General features: G+C 34.2%; 1 protein-coding gene and 1 long non-coding RNA gene across 2 annotated transcripts in view; one reads left to right on the top strand and one right to left on the bottom strand.

Annotated features, from left to right (window-relative positions):
* Window positions 1–19,884, bottom strand: part of LOC112126538 — a 29,891-nt gene that overhangs the window by 8,967 nt on the left and 1,040 nt on the right. The window contains exon 2 of the long non-coding RNA XR_002910030.1: window positions 11,138–11,343. This is a non-coding gene — a long non-coding RNA (uncharacterized LOC112126538). The remainder of the gene's footprint in view (window positions 1–11,137; window positions 11,344–19,884) is intronic.
* LOC106662335 (sodium-dependent noradrenaline transporter) lies at window positions 1,223–19,859 on the top strand. Its single transcript, XM_014386363.2, has 13 exons — window positions 1,223–1,685; window positions 7,977–8,095; window positions 15,916–15,999; window positions 16,080–16,265; window positions 16,334–16,697; window positions 16,755–16,873; window positions 16,935–17,089; window positions 17,154–17,382; window positions 17,600–17,712; window positions 17,791–18,031; window positions 18,091–18,191; window positions 18,256–18,423; window positions 18,503–19,859. Exons 2-13 carry the CDS (start codon window positions 7,990–7,992, stop codon window positions 18,599–18,601), a joined length of 1,965 nt encoding a protein of 654 aa, XP_014241849.1. The 5' UTR covers window positions 1,223–1,685; window positions 7,977–7,989; the 3' UTR covers window positions 18,602–19,859.

Raw genomic sequence — 19,884 nt, 5'->3', positions numbered from 1 at the left:
TTCATAAAAAAAATCTATAAAACTCTGTAGAAAGGGGTGTGATTAAAGAGGAATCATTTTCAAAGAGGAGGGCTTTTCCTGAAGTAGACGGGGTTACTTTAACCACCAATGGATCTAAAAACCCGGCATGATTACTTATAAAAAAAATAATCAAACAGGAAAACTATGCGTGATTTCATAAAATGATTAGTAAATTTTTTAGTAAGCTTATTTCTATGACGATATGCCGAAGCAAAATTCTCAGCGTGCAACCACCAGCCACACAGAATAAAGTGCCCAAATTCTGATAGAATAGCACATTTCATACACACATCACACCATAATTTACTATTTAATATGAAGTTTTGGTTAAAGAAAATCGCGAGGAAGCACCTAGGAAATTGCTAAAATTCCTAAAGGTGCAATTTTGATGACAAAGACAGTGTGCAGAGAAAAACATGTGCTAAGAAAAAATACACTAGGGCATGTCATGTGTAACAGTGCTGTTTAAAAAATTAGCTATGAAGCATCTAGGAAAGCACCTCCTACTTAGATGAAGGAAGCATCTAAACAAAAGCTAACATTATTAAAAGAAAGTACAATAGTCGAGATATAGACATAGAGTGCTAAAATAGATAACTATTAACTGCCCAGAAGAAGCAGAAACATCAGACCATTCCCCACTTGACTGTAAAGTTGTAGTTAAAGAAATTAAGGACGAAGTATCTAGGAAATTGCTAAAATTCTTCATAAGTTAATGTTGACTGCAAGGCGGTAGAGAGCAGGGAAAGAAATTTTCTGTATCTGCCAAGAAGAAGAAAACGCGGTTATAGTTTAAAAAATCAGCGGTAAAGCACCAAGGAATGAGGTCTAATTCTAGAATTACAGCGGAATGGACAGTGCTGAAATGGATACTTGCCGACTAAGCCAAGAAGAAGAATATAAATGAGGCTACCTATTTGGATGGAGGAAGCATTTAGGCACGCGCTCGTATTCTTAAAGGAAAGTGCAATATTCGAGATAAAGGCATAGAGTGCTGAGATAGATACTGACTCAGCCCAGAGAAAGCTGAAACATTAGACCATGTCGTACTTGATTGTGAAGGGATTCCCAAGGTTATTATCAACCCACGATATATCTGATTAAGTCGTATTAAGTCGTACAAATGTTGATTTTTCGTGTACAATGTAATGACTGCGTTGTAATGTAAAACCTGTATCGTTTGTAGGGCGAGGTGATTTTTAAATAGGTAGCAGACAAAACAATGTGAACGTGGGCCGGTTCAGTCTATCGGCGCTATTACTATTATACGGTTATGTTACAACTTTATCCCCAAATTTTCTATCCGTGTATATCTTCCATGAATGTTTGTAATGAAGCCTAAACGATCAACTTCCTGTTGAAACGAACTTATAAACAAATTAAGGCGTTAACGCCAATTTCGCCGATATCGAATGTCCTCATTCCTCATCCCGGGACATTTCCCCGTCCACCTTTCAACGGAGGAATGCAATACCAAATTCATATCTTGCAAGGTTCGGGAATCTCTGAGGTTCGGATGGCCAAAAGTGGGGAAATGAAGTGGTAAAGCCTTCTGGTGGGGGCCTCGGAGGCGGAGGGGCGGCGGAGGCGGTTCGCACCCATTCCGACCGAAGAAGGGGTCCGGACAACATCCTCGACTCTTTCTGCCCCAGGATGGTACCAAGGTATTTAACAAAAAAAATTAAATATCTCGAGATAATCTTCGTTCCGATCAAACCACGCAGATATGATGTCATCCCACCCAGAGAAAAAATATTTTTGCTGTACAATATTTGTTTTTTAATTTATTTCTGGATTCTTTTACAAGCTGATGCTAAACGTTAAAATTAGCCTAAAAATAAATACAAAATCAAACATTGTGTATAAGTAAAGCATAAAGCCTCAAGTTCATCGTACCATATGAACTTTTTAAATTCAAATTTTCAAGTCACTGAATTATTGCCGTATTAAATCAATATTCCAGTAAAATAATGTTTTCATATAAAGTAAGACTCATTATTACATGGTATTTTTGTCTTTCGAGTGGCAAAACCATTAACGCCCTTTGTTTACCAACACAACAAGCCACCAATTAAACAATTCTGTTCTCAATAAAACCCTGTACTAATCCCAGCAATCAACTCGGTTTTTCTTAAAACTTTATATCGCATATAGTTTCGATTTATGTCCTGCATGTGTACATTTGATTATTAATGTCAAAAATACACATATTTTATTATTGTCGTAGTACAATGCAAAAGTGAACAAAAATGTGTAAGGGAACAAAATTGAGGTCTTAGCTGGACGAGTTTAAAAATGCTCCCGCATAACCGTCCACGATTTTTTTTTTAAATAAACATGTAATTGATAAGGGGTGATCGACACTAACTGGTAAAAGTTGTAAAACCTCGTAAGTGCGATTAATATTTAATAGCCTTAGTAAGCAAATAGGCAGAATTGATTGATTTACTATAGTACTAAACAAAAAATAAACCTACGCATTTGAGTAAATAAAATTCGATTATAACAATAAATAAGATAATTAAATAGTTTTTAAGAAAAATCTAAAAATAAGTGTATTTTTAAATTATATTTTAATAACAACCCATTTTTTTAAGGTACAAAGGTTTACAGAAAAACGGCATAAATCATCGCGGAAAAAAAATTCACTATAAAGACACATTCTTCTAGTGGGTCTCGTTTAAGTAGTTGTAATTATTGTAATTTTGTGCTAATTAAAACCTATTGACCTTTCCTTCCTCAAATTAATTACCTACGCCTACTCCTCCTGACTTCACACACATGGCTAGACTGTCCAAATAAATCCCAAAAATGCGTTACCACTGAAGTGCCAGCATAAATTACACATTTGTACTAATTAACCTTGTTTCGTTTAGTTAAGGCCAAGGTTTAAAAATTTTAATTTGTAAAGTGTGTAAATTTGTAAAATGGTCAAAATTAAAAAAGGGTACTTTTGCAAACAGTTTGTGCGTCTTTTTTAAAGCTTATAATCTTTCTGATTACGCATAATTATAAAGCTTATTTAGTATATTTCATTTATAATTTTTTTCTTGTTAAAACCCGTTTTAATTCAACTGTCTGACAAAGTTATCATTGGGCTTTATCACGAACTTAACAACGGCCTAAGCCCTTGGACGATGGGCTACCTGTTTTTGTTTAATTTTGAGATCGGACTTGCAAACTTTGAGTAACGAATTAACCGAGACTCAGAAACTTTACGGGCAACGCTCAAAAGGCTTTTCTCATTTTGCCAACAGCGAAAAAAAAAGTTAGCGAGCTTAGAAATTCAACACAACTTGTCGTTGTTCGTCTTAGTATGGTGGCTTAAACCGATGTGCCATAGACATAAAAATTCCATATTTTTTATAGTAAAACTAGGGCTATTTTAATTATGTTTCAAATTGTCTTCGGGTTGTTTCTTTATTTGTTACATAAGATTATCGTAATATAAAGTAGAATTTTGTCAGTTTATAATTTCATATCTGCTGAGAAATTTATGTTAGGCCCTTTGGTTAAAAATCCCCTCTCGATATACGATTGCTCGGGAATGTGGAGGCGAATGGGAAATCGCATCAAAAACCATCCGATCATTTCCCGACTTGTGCCAACCTCGTCAAAACGACCTACCTAAAAAGAAATATCGTGACCCTTAAAACCAAGGCTTTACACGAAATAAGTCAATTCCAATTTATTTCTAGTTATACTTATCGAATCTTTAATTATTGAATTCTAAAAAGAAAATATTGTTTCGTAGAAAAACCCATTTATAAATTAGACTTTTCTTATAACTGTATTAATTAATTTTCAATATTGTTGAACTTTGAAGGACTTGAGAACGTTTGATCGCTTTCAACTTTCCGCTTTTCGGCCTTTATTATGTATCCTGTATTTTTTGACCAGGCGCCATTTGGCAATTAGCCATCCTACAAACAAACACCCTAGGAAGAGAAGACACGGTATTTAAAAAGAATCGAATGGAAATACGTTAAAACTCAAAAACATTCAAGAATCGACCTGTTGCATCTAGAGAAAAATCTCTCAGAGAAAGCCCTAGCCAAAAAAATTAATAATTTCTGAAATTTTTAAAATACTGTTAACTCTGCGAAGTAATGGACCTTGATCGCTTCTGATCGTCCTGGTCGCCCAGTTCATTCATTCTGCTTATAAAAAGGAATAAAAAAGAGCCACTGAAGATGGCGAAAAGCAGAGAAACACGGCAAAACCATGAATAGTCTAGGATGATCCTCGATAAAGATACAAATTTGCTAATTTGATTACTTGGAGTTAAGTAGATTTTGTATTGTTTAAAAATAAATAAATAAACTACCAGAAACAGTGAACAGCCAAGTCTTTTCCTTTCATGACAAAGGAACAGATCGTTTTTCGCCGATGTCTCATAAATTGTTTCACGTGGGCAAAGACCTGTTGCCAGGTCAAGGCAAATTCTAACGTAAATCGTTGGGTCGATGGAACAAGTAGAAACTATATTACAAATAATTGTGTTCGGTCAAAATCTGAAAATATTTTCAAAGAACTTTTTTTTTCTGGGCGATATAAAATATTGCCTTATCCACCAAATTCTATCAATCATCAAAAACTACGAATATAAAGCAAGAATTGGTTTTTAAAAGGCTGAACATTTTTTGGAAGAATGGTATAATGAAATGGTCTGGAACATTGTTGATATCGTTTCATCCATAATATTCAATAATTGACTGTGTAAACATAAAAAGTAAAAACAGAAAGAACGTATTGCCTCATCCGCCAAATTTGGCCAATTGGTTAATAGAAGAAGCAAAGATTTTTTTAAAATGAAATAACGAAATATTTTTTGAAAAGATGGTGTAATTAAATCGTCTAAAAGTGTAGAAGTTGGGCTTGTATTTGGCTGAAAAAGTTTTAGAAGGTTGGCATAATAAATTCGTCGGGAATATCGTATCTACCAAGTTTGATCATTGTCTGTGTCAGTAGAGGAAAAAAAACTAAAAAAAAACTTTCAAATACTGAAAATTTTCAACAATATTCAAAATTGGGTCAATAAAATAAATAGTTATTCAGAAATCGTAAGATGCGGTCTGGTGTGATGTAGGTTTCAGAAAACCATTTTCTTTATCGTGCCAACGTTTCGATCTTTATTGAGATCATCTTCAGGGCCTGGGATTTACAAACATTGTATAAAAAAATATATTTTGTATTGTATAAATTCACTTTTTTTCCACATCCTACATGTATTTGTTAAATTTAAACACTGTTTGTAAATCCCAGGCCCTGAAGATGATCACAATAAAGATCGAAACGTTGGCACGATAAAGAAAATGTTTTTCTGAAACCTACGTCACACAAGACCGCATCTCACGATTTCTGAGTAATTATCGACTAACGGTCATTAATCACCACACAAAATAAATAATCCTTAAAAAATATATAAGCCAAAATTTCGTTTCAAAGACGGAAAATGTTTTATAAATTCGACAAGAAGATCGAACTGCCTAATCCATCAAATTTGATCATTGACTGGGTCGCTAGAAGAAATAAAGACTAAAAAAACTATATAACTAAGAAAAATGTTTATATCAAAAACCGATTTTTTTTTCGGAGAGTTTTATAATGGAATTGCCTGGGAGATTGGAGGTATTTCATCATGGGCCAAATTAGATCATTGAATGGGTCAATAGAAAAAAATAATCACCGAAAAATATACATATAAGGAAGAAACAAAAGCTGAAAGATTTTAGAAGGTTGGCATAAGAAATCCCTCTGAAAAATAGAAGGTCCTCATCCGCTAAATTTGATCATTGACTCGATTCATGTTTAGAGAGGATTTTGTAAAAGAAGATCTTGGATGATAGGCAAAATTATCATCTAAAAAGGACAATTATTGACTGTTATAGGAATAATAAAATTAAATATTTAAAAAACACTGTTTAATCAACCCAGTGTTCAATAAACCTTAACAACAAAAGCAAATTTTTCTTTGGAAAGTAATGAAAAAAGTTCAAAATACATGTTAATATGTGCAAGATACCTTTATTTATCTATGCGTGAAATTATTTTTTTTAGGGCTGAACTAATTAGAAAGATAATCAAATTTTAGAAAGTTTCAAAAACCGACTTTTAATTTTAATAACTTCGCTTATTTTGTTTTATTATTTTGTCCTATTTACATTTAAGTGTTTTGTCTGTGTATGATGATCAATACAAATCAATGATTTTTTCCAAGTTTCTGATTTTCTTCAATAATAAAGTACACGGGCGCAAAGCCGGCAATGCCCCCAAGTTGTCACGGTTTAGCATTCGTTACCGTTCAAATACCTTTCACCCCTGAAGTTCATGGGGTGTAGGTAAAAAAAAGAAGAAATAATTGATTTTAAAGTAATTAAAGATTCTCTAAATTTCCGACGTCAGTTGTTTGAAAGTCAACCTTTTCTGTCTTTTGCATCTCCCCCCTGCTCTAAGTATTAATTTCTCGTTCCTAATAATAAAGAAAGAAAGAAATTGAAAGTTCTTAATTGGATTTTTTCCATCCCCGTCGGTTCAGTTTCGGGTCCCCTTTTGCCTTTCCGCTCTAACAGAAACACAACAACAAAGGCCGATTTTCATCTAATACGAAAACAGATTTGAGATAAACAATTTATATTTAAAAGCAATTAAAAACTTTAGACCTATTCACGTTTTTAGGTCTTTCCTTCCCTAAACATCCCATCAATAGCAGCATATCCTGACAATATGCCACTTAAACATTTTTGAAAGTTAAAAAATGGAGACCCCTGATTTTTTTAACGTTGAAATAACAGTAGGTTTTATGAACTTTTATTGGATTTCATTAAGAATAAAAATAATGTGTTTGATGACCGTTAGTCAATGATTATTCGGAGATCGTGAGATGTGGTCTGGTGTGACGTAAGTTTTAGAAAAACATTTCCTTTATCGTGCCAACGTTTCGATCTTTATTGAGATCATCATCAGGGCCTGGGATTTATGAACATTGTTTAAATTTTAAAAATACGTGTAGGATGTGAAAAAATGAATTTATACAATGATAAAAAATTTTAGATAAAAAAAAAATTGAATTTATAAAATGCTAGAAAATTTTAGATTAAAAAAAGAATGAATTTATACAATGCTAGAAAAAATGTTAGATTAAAAAAATGAATTTATACAATGCTAGAAGTAATTTTAGATTCAATCAACAAAACTTTGCGAGAGTACGAATACTTTGATTGAATCTAAAAATTTTTCTAGCATTGTATAAATTCATTTTTTTTAATCTAAAATTTTCTAGCATTGTATAAATTCATTCTTTTTTTCCACATCCTACATGTATTTGTACAATTCAAACAATGTTTATAAATCCCAGGCCCTGAAGATGATTCAATAAAGATCGAAACGTTGGCATAAAAGAAAATGTTTTTTCTAAAACCTACGCCACACCAGACCGCATCTCACGATCTCCGAATAATAATAAAAATTATTAAATTCACTAATTTCGTGGTTCGCTTGACCAATTAATATATTACAATTAATCAAGGTTTTTAGTTGAGATACAAAAGTCAATGGCACGAGCGGGATTCGAACCCACGATCTTCGGCTTGATACGCCGCTGCTCTACCACTTGAGCTATCGTGACCTCGATCCACTCGGACATCAACTTCCCATCTCAACCGCACCTTTTGAAAAATGGCAAAAAGGAGGGAAAATTCAAAAGGTGCGGTTGAGATGGGAAGTTGATGTCCGAGTGGATCGAGGTCACGATAGCTCAAGTGGTAGAGCAGCGGCGTATCAAGCCGAAGATCGTGGGTTCGAATCCCGCTCGTGCCATTGACTTTTGTATCTCAACTAAAAACCTTGATTAATTGTAAAATAATAAAAATAATTAGATTTTTATAATTATAAAGAACTACATTTGTTTCTCCGTTAGAAAGAAAAGTTTACAATAACGTTCAATTTGCACACAGGTAGTGGAGAAATATGGAAGAAAATGAAGAAACGGTGAGGACGAAGGAAGAAGTGACAACATGCCTCACACACTACAACCTAGACGACGGTTACGGCTCCTCCAACAGTTCACCCCACAGTAATAAAACAAAATCTTATTTTAATAAAAATAATAAAATATTGTCCATGGTACATTTATTGTGTTTTCGAGATGTTTACTAGCGATAACAGTTCAATACAACATCGACAATTTCAGTTTGAAGAATGGTAAATATACTGATGGACAAAGAAAAGCACCATATATAAATTTTAATGTTTTTCGGTTTATTCTCATTTTGCATACCAAAAATAGGTCTGGTTTTAAAAATAAAATGTTAAAGAACAAAACAATTCAAAAACAAATTTTTAAAAAATTACCCCTTCAATACCAAGCATTTCCAACTCTGGTACAAATAACGCCCGTTAAACGTCTTTCCATTCCTTGGAAACGTTTCTTGACAAAATCCTGAGGAATTCTTTCCCATTTATCAAGAACAGCCGTTTCCAGTTCTTCTAGCGTGTTAGGACCTGGGATCCGCTATCATACTCGTCGCTTAAGTTGGCGGGTTTGATTGGGATCAAATCTGGACTTCCAGCTGGCCGCACTAAGCACTCAATTCCAAACTCATTAAGGTATCTTAAGGTATCCAAGGTATCTCATCCAAATGGGGCTTGGCCTTGTAAATCCCTCTGTGAAGTTAGAGATCTTCCTTGCGCCAATTCGGTGCACGTGATCAAGGAAATGCCATCCGAGAACATCAATGACCCATTGTGGAATGCCACCCACCTGTGGAACCACAACTTTCTCCTGAGCGTCTCCGTATGAAATTATGCCCCTCTGAAGATTTGAGGCCAATTCTTATCTCATCTGTAAAGAGAACTCGTCCCCAATCTACCAATGACCAATTCACATGTTCACATGAATTGAAGCCTGTCCACTTTCCCAGCTGTGGAAAGAAGAGGTCCTCGAAGGTTATTTTCAGTCCTGGAGGAAATCAAAACGTTTCGGGCTTGCCTTATTAGATTTCTTCCGTGATGCTGCAGTTTCGTACAGCTTGATAACGGATGAATCTATCGTCTCTCTAGTCTGTAGACCTAGATCGACCCTGTGCCTTCTAGTGTGGAGCCCCTTTTCTCTGAAGCGTCGAAGAACTCTTCCTTACGTGATTTACAGTCTCCTAACGACTTCGCGCTGGCACCCTTCCTCTAATGACACTGTCATACTCACTAAATGCCTGACTGAAAACATTGAAAAATGTTTAAGAAAAGAATAATTCCAAATGATTATTCTTTATATCTAAGGTTTTTGGTTGAGATGAAAAATTAGTGTCACGAGCGGGATTGGAACCCACGACCTTCGGCTCAATACGTCGCTGCTTTAACCATTTGAGCTATCGTGAAATATGATCAATTATGATCACTAAGCAAATATGGATTAATAAGAATAATATCAAATGAAAGCTACGAAGGAAAAAGGTTAAGCAAATGCTGGTATGGTATGGTATGGTAGAAAAGGATACGAAGAAGCGGGGTTTGTACTCCCCAGGCACTGCAGCCTTCTGGCTTATTGTACCTTCCTAGTTCCGTAGTTCAGTCAATAGACTCAATCCTTCTTCTTAGAAGTATCAAGTTGTTGCTGCTGCAATTTGATTCCTTAAGTATTTTCCGTACGTTAGGTTAAACCTCCATTGAGCTGTTGCTTCGCATTCGAAGATGATATGAGTGGCTTTTTCCTCCTCCTCATTTCATAATCTGCAAATGGAATCATCGCTGTATATACCTATGTTGTGTAGATGTTTTCTCAGATGCCGGTGACCGGTTAGTAATCCTACCACTCCTCTGAGTTTGGCCCTCTCCAATTGCAGCAGGATTTTTGCCAGTCTCGGTGGTGGTTGTTTCATCATAAGTTTACTAACCTTTTGTTTTGTTTGGATCCATTCTGCGATGGAGGATTCTGTATTTGTTTTTGTTATCCCAAGAATAGGTTGGGGGCCTATGTATGGTCTTGCAGATCCTCCTCTGGCCAGTCTGTCTGCTTTCTCGTTACCCAAAATTCCCCTGTGCCCTGGCACCCAAGATATAATCAGGTTGTTGTATTTCCCGGGTTTTGGAGATTTTGGATGCAATTACTGACTAATTTTGATGTGATTCTTTTAGCTAATGCTTTAATGGCTGCTTGGCTATCTGATCTTATGAGGATTTTTTTGTCAGTGTAACCTCTTTTAAAATTTTCCAGGGCACAAGCAATGATGGCATTTATTTCCGCTTGAAAAACCGAAGTGTACTTCCCTGATGAGTTTGATTGCTCATGTTTTGGGCTTGTACAGAATCCGGTACCTTCGTTTGTTTTGGAGCCATCTGTACCATATCATTGTATCTGATGCTCTCCTGTGTTCTTCCTCTCCTTTATAGTCCATTGAGACTTTATGGGAAGTTGTGAAGATTGTTTCCGGGATCATATAATCAGTCCCCATTTCTAATAATGGGTTTCTGATTTTATTGATTATGGTTATATGCCCGAATTGTCTAGTTCCTTTCCAATTTAATTGTTTCTGGAGCCTAAGTGAGCTTTTCCTAGCCTCTTCTTGTATGAATATTTCCAGTGGAAGTAGGTTTAGCAAAGTTTCTAATGCGTTTGTAGGGATTGTTCTCATTGCCTCTGTGATACATAGGTTTGCTAGTCTTTGTATGCTGCCTAATGTTTGGGTAGCTACTTTTTGTTGAGCTTTGTTCCACCAGTAAATGCTATCTTTATGCTTAGCAGAACGGAAAGGCGTAATGGTACTTTTCGTGCAAATGGGATTAATCAGTACAAAATTAAATAAAGGAAATAAACAAAGCATTATTTACTGTTTATTTTCACTACGAGAGCTCCTAATCACCTGCAACTAATGAAGAAAGATAATGGATTTAATTTTAAACTAAACAAATTGAGTGGTGCGTTCAATTTGTCCATTAGTGTAAATGATAACTGTTGAAAGAACCTAATGAACAGAACAATGCGACCAAATTAGTTGATTATTTGGCCAAACAATGTATATGTTAAACTAATTAAAAAGGGTTAAATTGTGTACTTAAAGCGAAATCCACGATCGGCTTGATCTCTAAAATTATCATTGATGAACAGGGTGGTTCTGCTTACCTTGACTCCACCGACTCTCCCAGCTTGGTTACTGCTATCCCTCTCATTGTGCTCTTTTGGAGAAATACCATGCACCGAAGCGTCTTGATAAAACGGTGGTTGTTGTCTGGATACCCGGGGGGCATATCCTGGAAGATAACGAAAAGGCGGACGAGGCCGAGACGTCTCACCTCCGGACGTAACCGCCGCGATCCGGCCCTCTGAAGCTAAAAATGCAATAAAAATAAACATAATTAAAAGAAACTGGCAGTGTCGATAGGCCGGATTGGTTTTCCTGAACCAAGAGCATGGTCGACAGGTGGCCTTCACAGGACATGACTCATAAAAGAAGGGACATCCTCACCCAATTAAGGATAGGCTATGCAAGATTGACACATGAACGCTTACTTACCTGTCACAATGTATTGGTATTGTTGTTAATAAGCTGGTAAACGGAGTGTGGTTAAATCCTAAAAAATTTAAATTGATTTGTCATTTTTTTAAAATATTCATATGGTTGGTGGAGGAAGTGAAATGAAAATCCAAGTTGTGAGATTTCCTCCTATGGTCTGTCGGATGATAACCGACCTACCTATCATCCTCGTCTGCCTATCCTCGCTGATTTTTGTTAATAAAGACGCGTTTAAGATGGCAAAATGCCGAAACCCGTCTGAATTAACAAAAATCAGAGAAAATAGACAGACCAAGGTAGGTGATTGGTTACTATCAAACAATAGAAAATCCAAGTCCGCGTATATGTCCGGCATGAAGACAGGCTGCTTGATGTGTCCACTTAATTAAAGGGTGCCATTCCTTGTCTCCATATAGAGAGCGTGTAGGAATGCCTTGAGTATTTGACGCTTGCGAGTATCTCGGTCCGTTGTACCGTTTCTTGGAGGAAACAGGACTTTTTTACTGTACATTATACTGATAGTTGTGTACCTAGCGTATGTTGAGAATGAATGCATTTATTAGCGTAGATGTGTAGTGTAAGAGATGGTGAAATATTGAGTACTCCATCGACCCCCAATTAAGTTAGTTATATAAGATATTCACACGAGTAAAGTGTGACGGACGAATATCAAATACTCCATCACCCTAACTGAGGACTGCGAGAAGTGATATGCTCAACTCTGTGCACGCTTGTATGTACACGTATATGCATATTTGAGCATATATAAATCAGTAATCAGTATTACAGAAAAGATGGAAGGAAAAGGATAAACAAATCAAAAATATAAATAACTTCTTGAAACACACTAAGGTTATTCAAAATTATTACGGTTCATAACCATATTAACACGACCGTCTTCCCTGCGAAACAAATCATTTAATTACTAGGGGTCTTTTAGGATTTTCAAATTAAGACCAGAGAGATAGAGATAATTCCGGAATAAGGTTAAATGAAAATCGAATTATAAAGATTGTCATCTTTCGCAATTAGACCGTGCCTCTCCATCTTAATGCCCACTCAGTTGAATTAGTGGTTAAATTACTTCCTTTTAACAACCGGAGTGACGGATGTTTACTAGATCTCATTCCATTACTAATCGGGGTGATTCGTTGAATAAAATCTCGGCAAGTTTATTCTAAATTGGAATTCGAATAGTGGCGGAAACCAAAACGGACGGATTTCGAACAGAAGCAACAACAAATTATATAAATTTATATACGAATCATATATTTTCCCCTGTTTAGAAGTAAGAAAATACATTTTTCAGAGTATCAAATTACATTAAATCACAGCGTGTATACTCATTTTTAATAAAATGGTAACAAAAGATTGGTTCAAATCATCAATTTAGCTTTCGTTGCGGGTGCTTGCGTAGACCACATATTGTCAGTCTTTGAACGTAAAGAATACTGTATGGGGACCATTCTAGATAGAAAAGGTCACGTGTGTGTGCACTAGGGTCTTCTATACAAACTAAAGCGCGTTCTTCCAAACACCTTATAGTCTTATACACATATTCTAGACTACTGTCCTGTGAAAGCCCACAGAGCAGTGTGCTCGGACCAATACTGTACCACCTCAGACATCCCAACTACACCCCCTACCCTCCTTGCATGCTTTGCAGACGGCACAACCGTGCTTTCCTCTGTTCCCGATACTGAAATTGCCTCAGAGGCGGTTCAGACACGAATAGCCGAACGGAGCAAACTTTGGAGGATAAGGATTAATAAAATCAAACAACTCTCCGAAATAAAATTTCTTACACAATATTCCTATCCCTAAACTCGATTGCTACCTTGGGTTTTTATCTTAATCTCACCTACTCACATTTAACCTGAAACCGACAAATACAAATAAAAAGACAGGAATTGTACACGTGCCTTGGACTGTTCTATAAACTACTTGGACACAAATCCAACTTGTCAACAACAAACAGACATACAAACGTTACTGAAACCATTTGATCATATGGACTGGAACTGGGGCACGAGATATCAAATAAATTCGGTCCTTCAAACCCAAAGACCTCAGAACCAAGTCAACACGACAACACGTCCTACTATGTCTCCAATACTATCCTCCACAATGACCTCAAAATATCCTTTGTAAATAAATTAATCCCCACCAAGTTTTCCATGTTCAACGTTAATCCCCCCAATTAGCCCAATCCATGTCCAACATAACCCATACCCTATAATCCAATAATAATAATATATAAATAATATAATAATAACTAAAATAAATAATATAAATAATAACTAATGTAAAGTAGGTACTCCTCAAAAGACATAATGTATTGTAATTATATGTGATAAAATTAAAACATATATTTTATACAGAAGGTAATAAATATTTATTCACTTATAAACTTTTACTTATAAACATATAAAATATTTTTTTTAAAGCTTGCACATTTTTTCGTGTGTTTGTTTTTGAAAAATATTTTCCTTTTATTTATATAGATGTTTCAGGATTTTTTTCCAATTAGCATCTACAATATTACACAATAAAATCAATTAAACAGGAATTACCTTATAATAAATAAGGTGATCCCTGTTTAATTTACCTTTTAAAAAATAAAATACGTTTTATAATTTATATTTTGTATGTTGTTAATATTTTATTTAAAAAATCAGGGATAAGACCAATTTGAAAGAAAAGACACTTATTCCTTCATCAAGTTTTTGAGGACTAGTATAAGAATATACATCAGGATTTTGAAACTTATTACTGAAGTACTGAAACATGGTTTCAAACATGGTAAATTTCTAAGTTTGTAATGGACAACATATGCAACCTGTTCATTCTATATCGGAATTGTTTCATTGTATTATATCGTTAAATCTAATAATATATATTTATGATAGAAAATAAATTTAATACATCTATTTTTAAGGATGCTTAATTATGCATTAATGGTCTTATTCGTTTGAAAGTGGTCGGATATTTTAAGTTTTTTGTTAAAGTTTTAGTACTATTTCTGCAATTTTACAAAAGCAAGGCTTTGTCGTGTGTGATGCCTGGGGGAATGAATCTATCCTAGTTTTTTATTCCTTCCAGTTCCAGGTGATTTGGTGGGAAGGGGGAGGCTGTTAATTTTCCGTGAGACTGCACATGTGATTTTTTTCTCTGGGTGTATTTCAATAGTTTTTCATCCTGAATAAAAACATTTAATCATGAATTAATTTAATAAAACTATTAACTATAAATATAAAACTATAATAAACTATAACAAATTATCTCATGTGAATTTATGCAAATTTTTAGAATGAAAAACCAATCATGTCAGACAAACATTTTTTTTTGTTAATGTTGAAAACATTTGTATTTTTTTTTAATATTATTATTACAAAAACTCGATTACACTATTTTTTTTAAGTATAGGACCGAAATATTTGATCAAACTACATGATTTTTTAAGATTGAGACTTAAACATTTTTTAGTATCACTTTTTATTATCAGCCTGTAAGAGTTTTACAATAAATTGTTATCTTAACAAATGCCTAAATAAATTTATAACACCCGCAATCCATAAACAAGTTTGTTTGCCATTCTCTCTGATAATTAAATTTATTACCTTTAAATTAATGCCTCTTTTTTTTACTAATACAAACAAACTTTATAATTGTTTCATATGTGTTTTTAATTTAATATTTTTCACTATATTTTTTGTTAAATTATATTCAGCAGCAATTCTTGAAACAGCTTAAAGGCTGACCAAGCAGTAAAACTGAGTTAACTTCTGAAAATAATGCATCTCCAGTTTTCTTCTGGTTACATTTTTCTTATCGACAAATATATATAAATATAAATAATTTTTAAGTTGTACTTAAATTGCTAAATGTTAGTCTATTTTAATTGTTATATTAAATGCCAAATTTGTATTGGCTTATTGATACATTTAATATTTTCTGATGTATTTGACACTCTTTAACATTTAATTGTTACCTAAATTTAAATTGTCATTTTGGGACAGCATTAGCAGAGTGGTCAGCAAGATAGACTCTGAGCTCTTAGACCCCCATGGTTGTGGGTTCAATTCCCATGTTGCCTTGACCTTTTTTGTTTCTTGATACCCTTCCCCAATAAATAAATATGATATACTTACATACTAGAATACTAACAAGCAAGAATAAAGAATATAAGGCCAAAAAATTATGATTTAAAAAAATGTTTAAAACCCAAGATTGTCAAATAGAATATTTTGGAATCATTAAAAATTCAGATGAAACTTGTGCTTAAAGATATCGGTGTTTGATGATATTCTATAAATAATATATGCAAATAGTACAAACATTATTGATATTTATACAAAGTTTTCTTTTCATTTTAATATTCATTCAGGTTGTGTGCAGTCACAGTACTGCAGTGGGCAGAAGAAGAAGAAGGAGTTTCCAGCACTAGCACTAAAAACGGAAGACGAAAAACGTGAATAATGACTTGTTTTGTTGTGTCTATTTATACATCTTGAAGTCATAAAAAATTATTAAATTATTTTTATTCTTAAGGATCTTTGGAAGTACGGCTTATTGATGGAGTACTGAAGACTGAGGCAGTTGCTCCGGATGGAGGAGCCAATGCCGAAAGAGAGACATGGGGAAGAGACGCAGATTTTCTTCTATCAATTATCGGTTTTGCCGTCGATCTCGCCAATGTCTGGAGGTTCCCTTACCTTTGTTATCGAAATGGTGGAGGTGAGTTTTAAACGATATTAATAAAGTTCTAATACGTTTAACAATCAAACAATAAAATTGTACTCCAGGGGCCTTTCTTATTCCTTACACCCTGATGCTTATATTCGGGGCAGTGCCGCTCTTCTACATGGAATTAGTCCTTGGCCAGTACAATCGTCAAGGGCCGATAACCGTCTGGCAGATCTGCCCCATATTTAAAGGTGTTGGAGTTTGTGCAGTTGTCGTTGCCTTCTTCGTCTCATTCTACTACAATGTGATAATTGCTTGGGCACTGTACTTTTTCGTCGGTTCGATGCACAAAGAGCTTCCTTGGCTTTTCTGCAATAATACTTGGAACTCTCCTGACTGCATTTCCTACCAAGGCCCAGACAATCAAACCAAAGAGAACTACACGAGAGAGGCTGATAGATCACCAGCAGCTGAATATTTTAGGTAAGCAAGTAATTAAGATCTATATAATTGCAAATTTATCTGTTCCACTGCTTTTAGTCAAGGAGTTCTTGAAATGCATAAAAGTTCTGGTTTTGGAGATCTGGGATACCCAAAGTGGCAGCTGGCCCTCTGTCTTTTCTTTGTCTACATAATGTTGTATTTATCATTGTTCAAAGGTATTTTATTCGTTCATATGAATAAGCAGATCAGAATTTCACATCCTTTGTGTATTTCTAGGTGTCAAATCAACAGGGAAAGTCGTCTGGGTAACTGCTACCCTGCCTTACGTAGTGCTTACAATCCTCTTGATCCGTGGCCTGATGTTGCCAGGAGCTATGACAGGCATCAAGTACTATTTACAGCCTGAATTATCAAAATTGAGAGAGCCTCAGGTTGGTGTTTTTCTTTTATACAGAAATGGTCATTTTTGCTCTTTCCTTACACGTAAATTCTCAGGTATGGGTTGATGCAGCTGTACAGATATTCTTCAGCGTTGGTGCAGGCTTTGGTGTACATCTCAGCTATGCAAGCTATAATAATTTCAAAAACAACTGCTTCAAGGATGCCATAATAACATCAATAGTCAACAGTTTTACAAGTTTTTTCTCAGGTTTTGTCATCTTTACCTATCTGGGATTCATGAGTCAGAAGCATGGCATACCTATCAACGATGTGGCAGATGAAGGTAAAAATAAATTCACATCAATATGTTATACAACTGCCTGTTGGGTGTCATGGACGAGGGAACAAACCACTTTACAATACCTTTTACATATTATCAATTAAAATTCCATGGGTTCCATTCGACCCAGAATGTTAATGTGGCAAATACAACTTGAACCACACGACCACTGCAGTCCTCTTACAATTGATCAATTTATTTTGTTTTTATTGTTTAACAGGGCCAGGACTTGTTTTCCAAGTGTACCCAGAGGCTGTTGCAACCCTTCCAGGGTCACATTTCTGGTCCCTCCTGTTCTTCTTTATGCTAATGATGCTTGGTCTCGACAGTGGGGTAATTCCAAATGGCATTATACATAAAATCCTTAATCACATGGTATTAATTTATGTTTCAATTTCATTTTGTTGTAAGATGGGTGGGCTCGAGTGCGTGCTGACTGGACTCATGGATGAGTATGGAAAGCGTTTTGGACGCACTAAGCATCTTAGAGAAGGCTTCACAGCCATAATAGTCGGAATAAGCTTCACAGTCGCTCTCATCAATACAACACCCGGGGGCATCTACTTCTTTCATATGCTTGACACTTATGCTGCTGGGCTTTCTCTTCTTTGTTCCGCTCTATTCGAGGCCATTGCCGTCTCTTGGTTCTATGGTAAAAAAAAAACTCCTAAGATTATTTTGAATAAATGCGACTAACATTTATGCTGATAGGTCTGGAGAGATTCTGTCAAGATGTACAAGACATGATTGGCTCAAAGCCAGGGATCTATTGGAGGATCTGCTGGAAGTTTATTTCGCCTTCATTCCTTATAGTAAGTTGTTCTGTTTCACCTAAAAAATAGAGTTTTGATTTACTTTTCAATCTTTTTTTTCCAGGCAGTGATCGTTTCAGGTTTAGTAAACCATGAAACATTAACATATGGCAACTACGTCTACCCGGTCTGGGCACAGGCCATTGGGATCGGAATGGCCCTTACTTCATTTTTAATGATTCCAGGTTTCGCCTGTTATGAACTCATGAAGACAAAAGGGACAAATAGAGAGGTAATTTTCTAAAAATATACTCTAAACATCTTTGTTTATATATTAAATTATTATTAATATATTTATTTATTATTTTTAGAAAATGGCATTGGGCATTTCACCAAAAGTAGAACATGAGCATATACGCACGACTGGGGAGGTGAGCAGGTTTCGCCTCCGCCACTGGCTTTATATATAAAATGTATTTATAAAAATAACATAAAAAAGTAGTAAAAAAGGAAGAGCAATCGTAAATTAAGATAGAATTTCAAATAAGAAAAACATAAATTAGAAAATTATTATTTGTTTATAACAAATGTATATATTTAAATTTTTGTATACAGTACTGAACCAAATTTGGGTGTACGTTTAAATAGAGGTTTAGATGTTTTTATGATTGATCTACTGAACTCTTGAGATGGGAAAAATTGTATTTTTCTCTTAATTGTATTTTGGCTATTTCAGTATTTCTGGTTCTAGTTTTGCTTCAGACAAGTTCAAAAATGGTGCAAACAAAAAATTCAAATAAGTGACTAGGGCTCAAATCAGCCAAATATTTGTTTGTTTATTTATTTATTTGAAATCATTGTCTAACATTTGAAACAAATTGGGGCTTTCAGATAATTCCATTAGTGACTAGTAATCCAGCGTACATGTATTAATTCATTTTCTTCATAAATTTTATTAAATTAAACTCAAGCAAACCTGATTAAAAAAAAAGTATTTTTATACTATTTATTCAATCTTTATTTCTTTATGTACAAAAATGTTAAACAATTATTATTCAACTGGAGAATATTATAAGCCCTCTTTCCTTAAACAAAAATGTTTGTTAAATATAATAAATTTAACATTTTTAGTAGATTGTAGAAGTTTATAGGCAAAAATTGGTTAGTTAATAAAATTATAGAAAGATATGAATATATAAAAATTTGTATTGTGATTTTTATTGTAGGCAAGCATGTGTCACAATGTAAATATTTATAGAAAAAAAAAATGATAGCGTTTATAAAATTATTAACAAAATAATAACTCCAAAAAAACACATAAAACCGAAAAAAATAAATAAATAAACAAGGGAGCATATGTACTTACTGTTGGAAAAATAGCAAGTATATTCTAAAGTACTAAATGAATGTAGCATTAAATTTGTTAGCCATTTATTATACTATAGATAAGAGAAAATGTCTGAAGAACAAAGTCCCAATACTTAAATGTTTCTTATTGTACAAACAAAAATAATGTAATTATTTTTTTAACGTTAAAATAATTTGTTTAAATTGTAAATGGATTGAAATTGGTGTACATTTATTAGAAATTTATTTAGTTTTGTTTAGTGAGGACCAAAATAGAGAGAATAGTATTTTATAGTAATTCTATTTATACTGGTATAAATATAAAAATATAGATAAGTAAACTGTTTTAAACAATTTGTAAAAACAGCCATTTTTCAAATTGTTTACTTTAAAAAAAGTCTTACAA

This window comes from Cimex lectularius, unplaced genomic scaffold (genome assembly GCF_000648675.2).
Source record: "Cimex lectularius strain Harlan isolate CLEC.00 unplaced genomic scaffold, Clec_2.1 scaffold3, whole genome shotgun sequence".
NCBI classification, from domain to species: Eukaryota; Metazoa; Arthropoda; class Insecta; order Hemiptera; family Cimicidae; genus Cimex; species Cimex lectularius.
The sequence above is the reverse complement of the archived record's forward strand: the minus strand, read 5'-3'. Positions and strand labels throughout refer to the sequence as shown.

What these genes read in the sequence shown, in the direction of transcription:
- LOC106662335 (XM_014386363.2), top strand. Translation starts at nt 7,990, where the DNA reads ATGGAAGAAAATGAAGAAACGGTGAGGACGAAGGAAGAAGTGACAACA. An exon ending in CTCCAACAGTTCACCCCACA is followed by an intron (nt 8,096 to 15,915) that starts GTAATAAAACAA and finishes ATATTCATTCAG; the next exon opens with GTTGTGTGCAGTCACAGTAC. An exon ending in CCAGCAGCTGAATATTTTAG is followed by an intron (nt 16,698 to 16,754) that starts GTAAGCAAGTAA and finishes CACTGCTTTTAG; the next exon opens with TCAAGGAGTTCTTGAAATGC.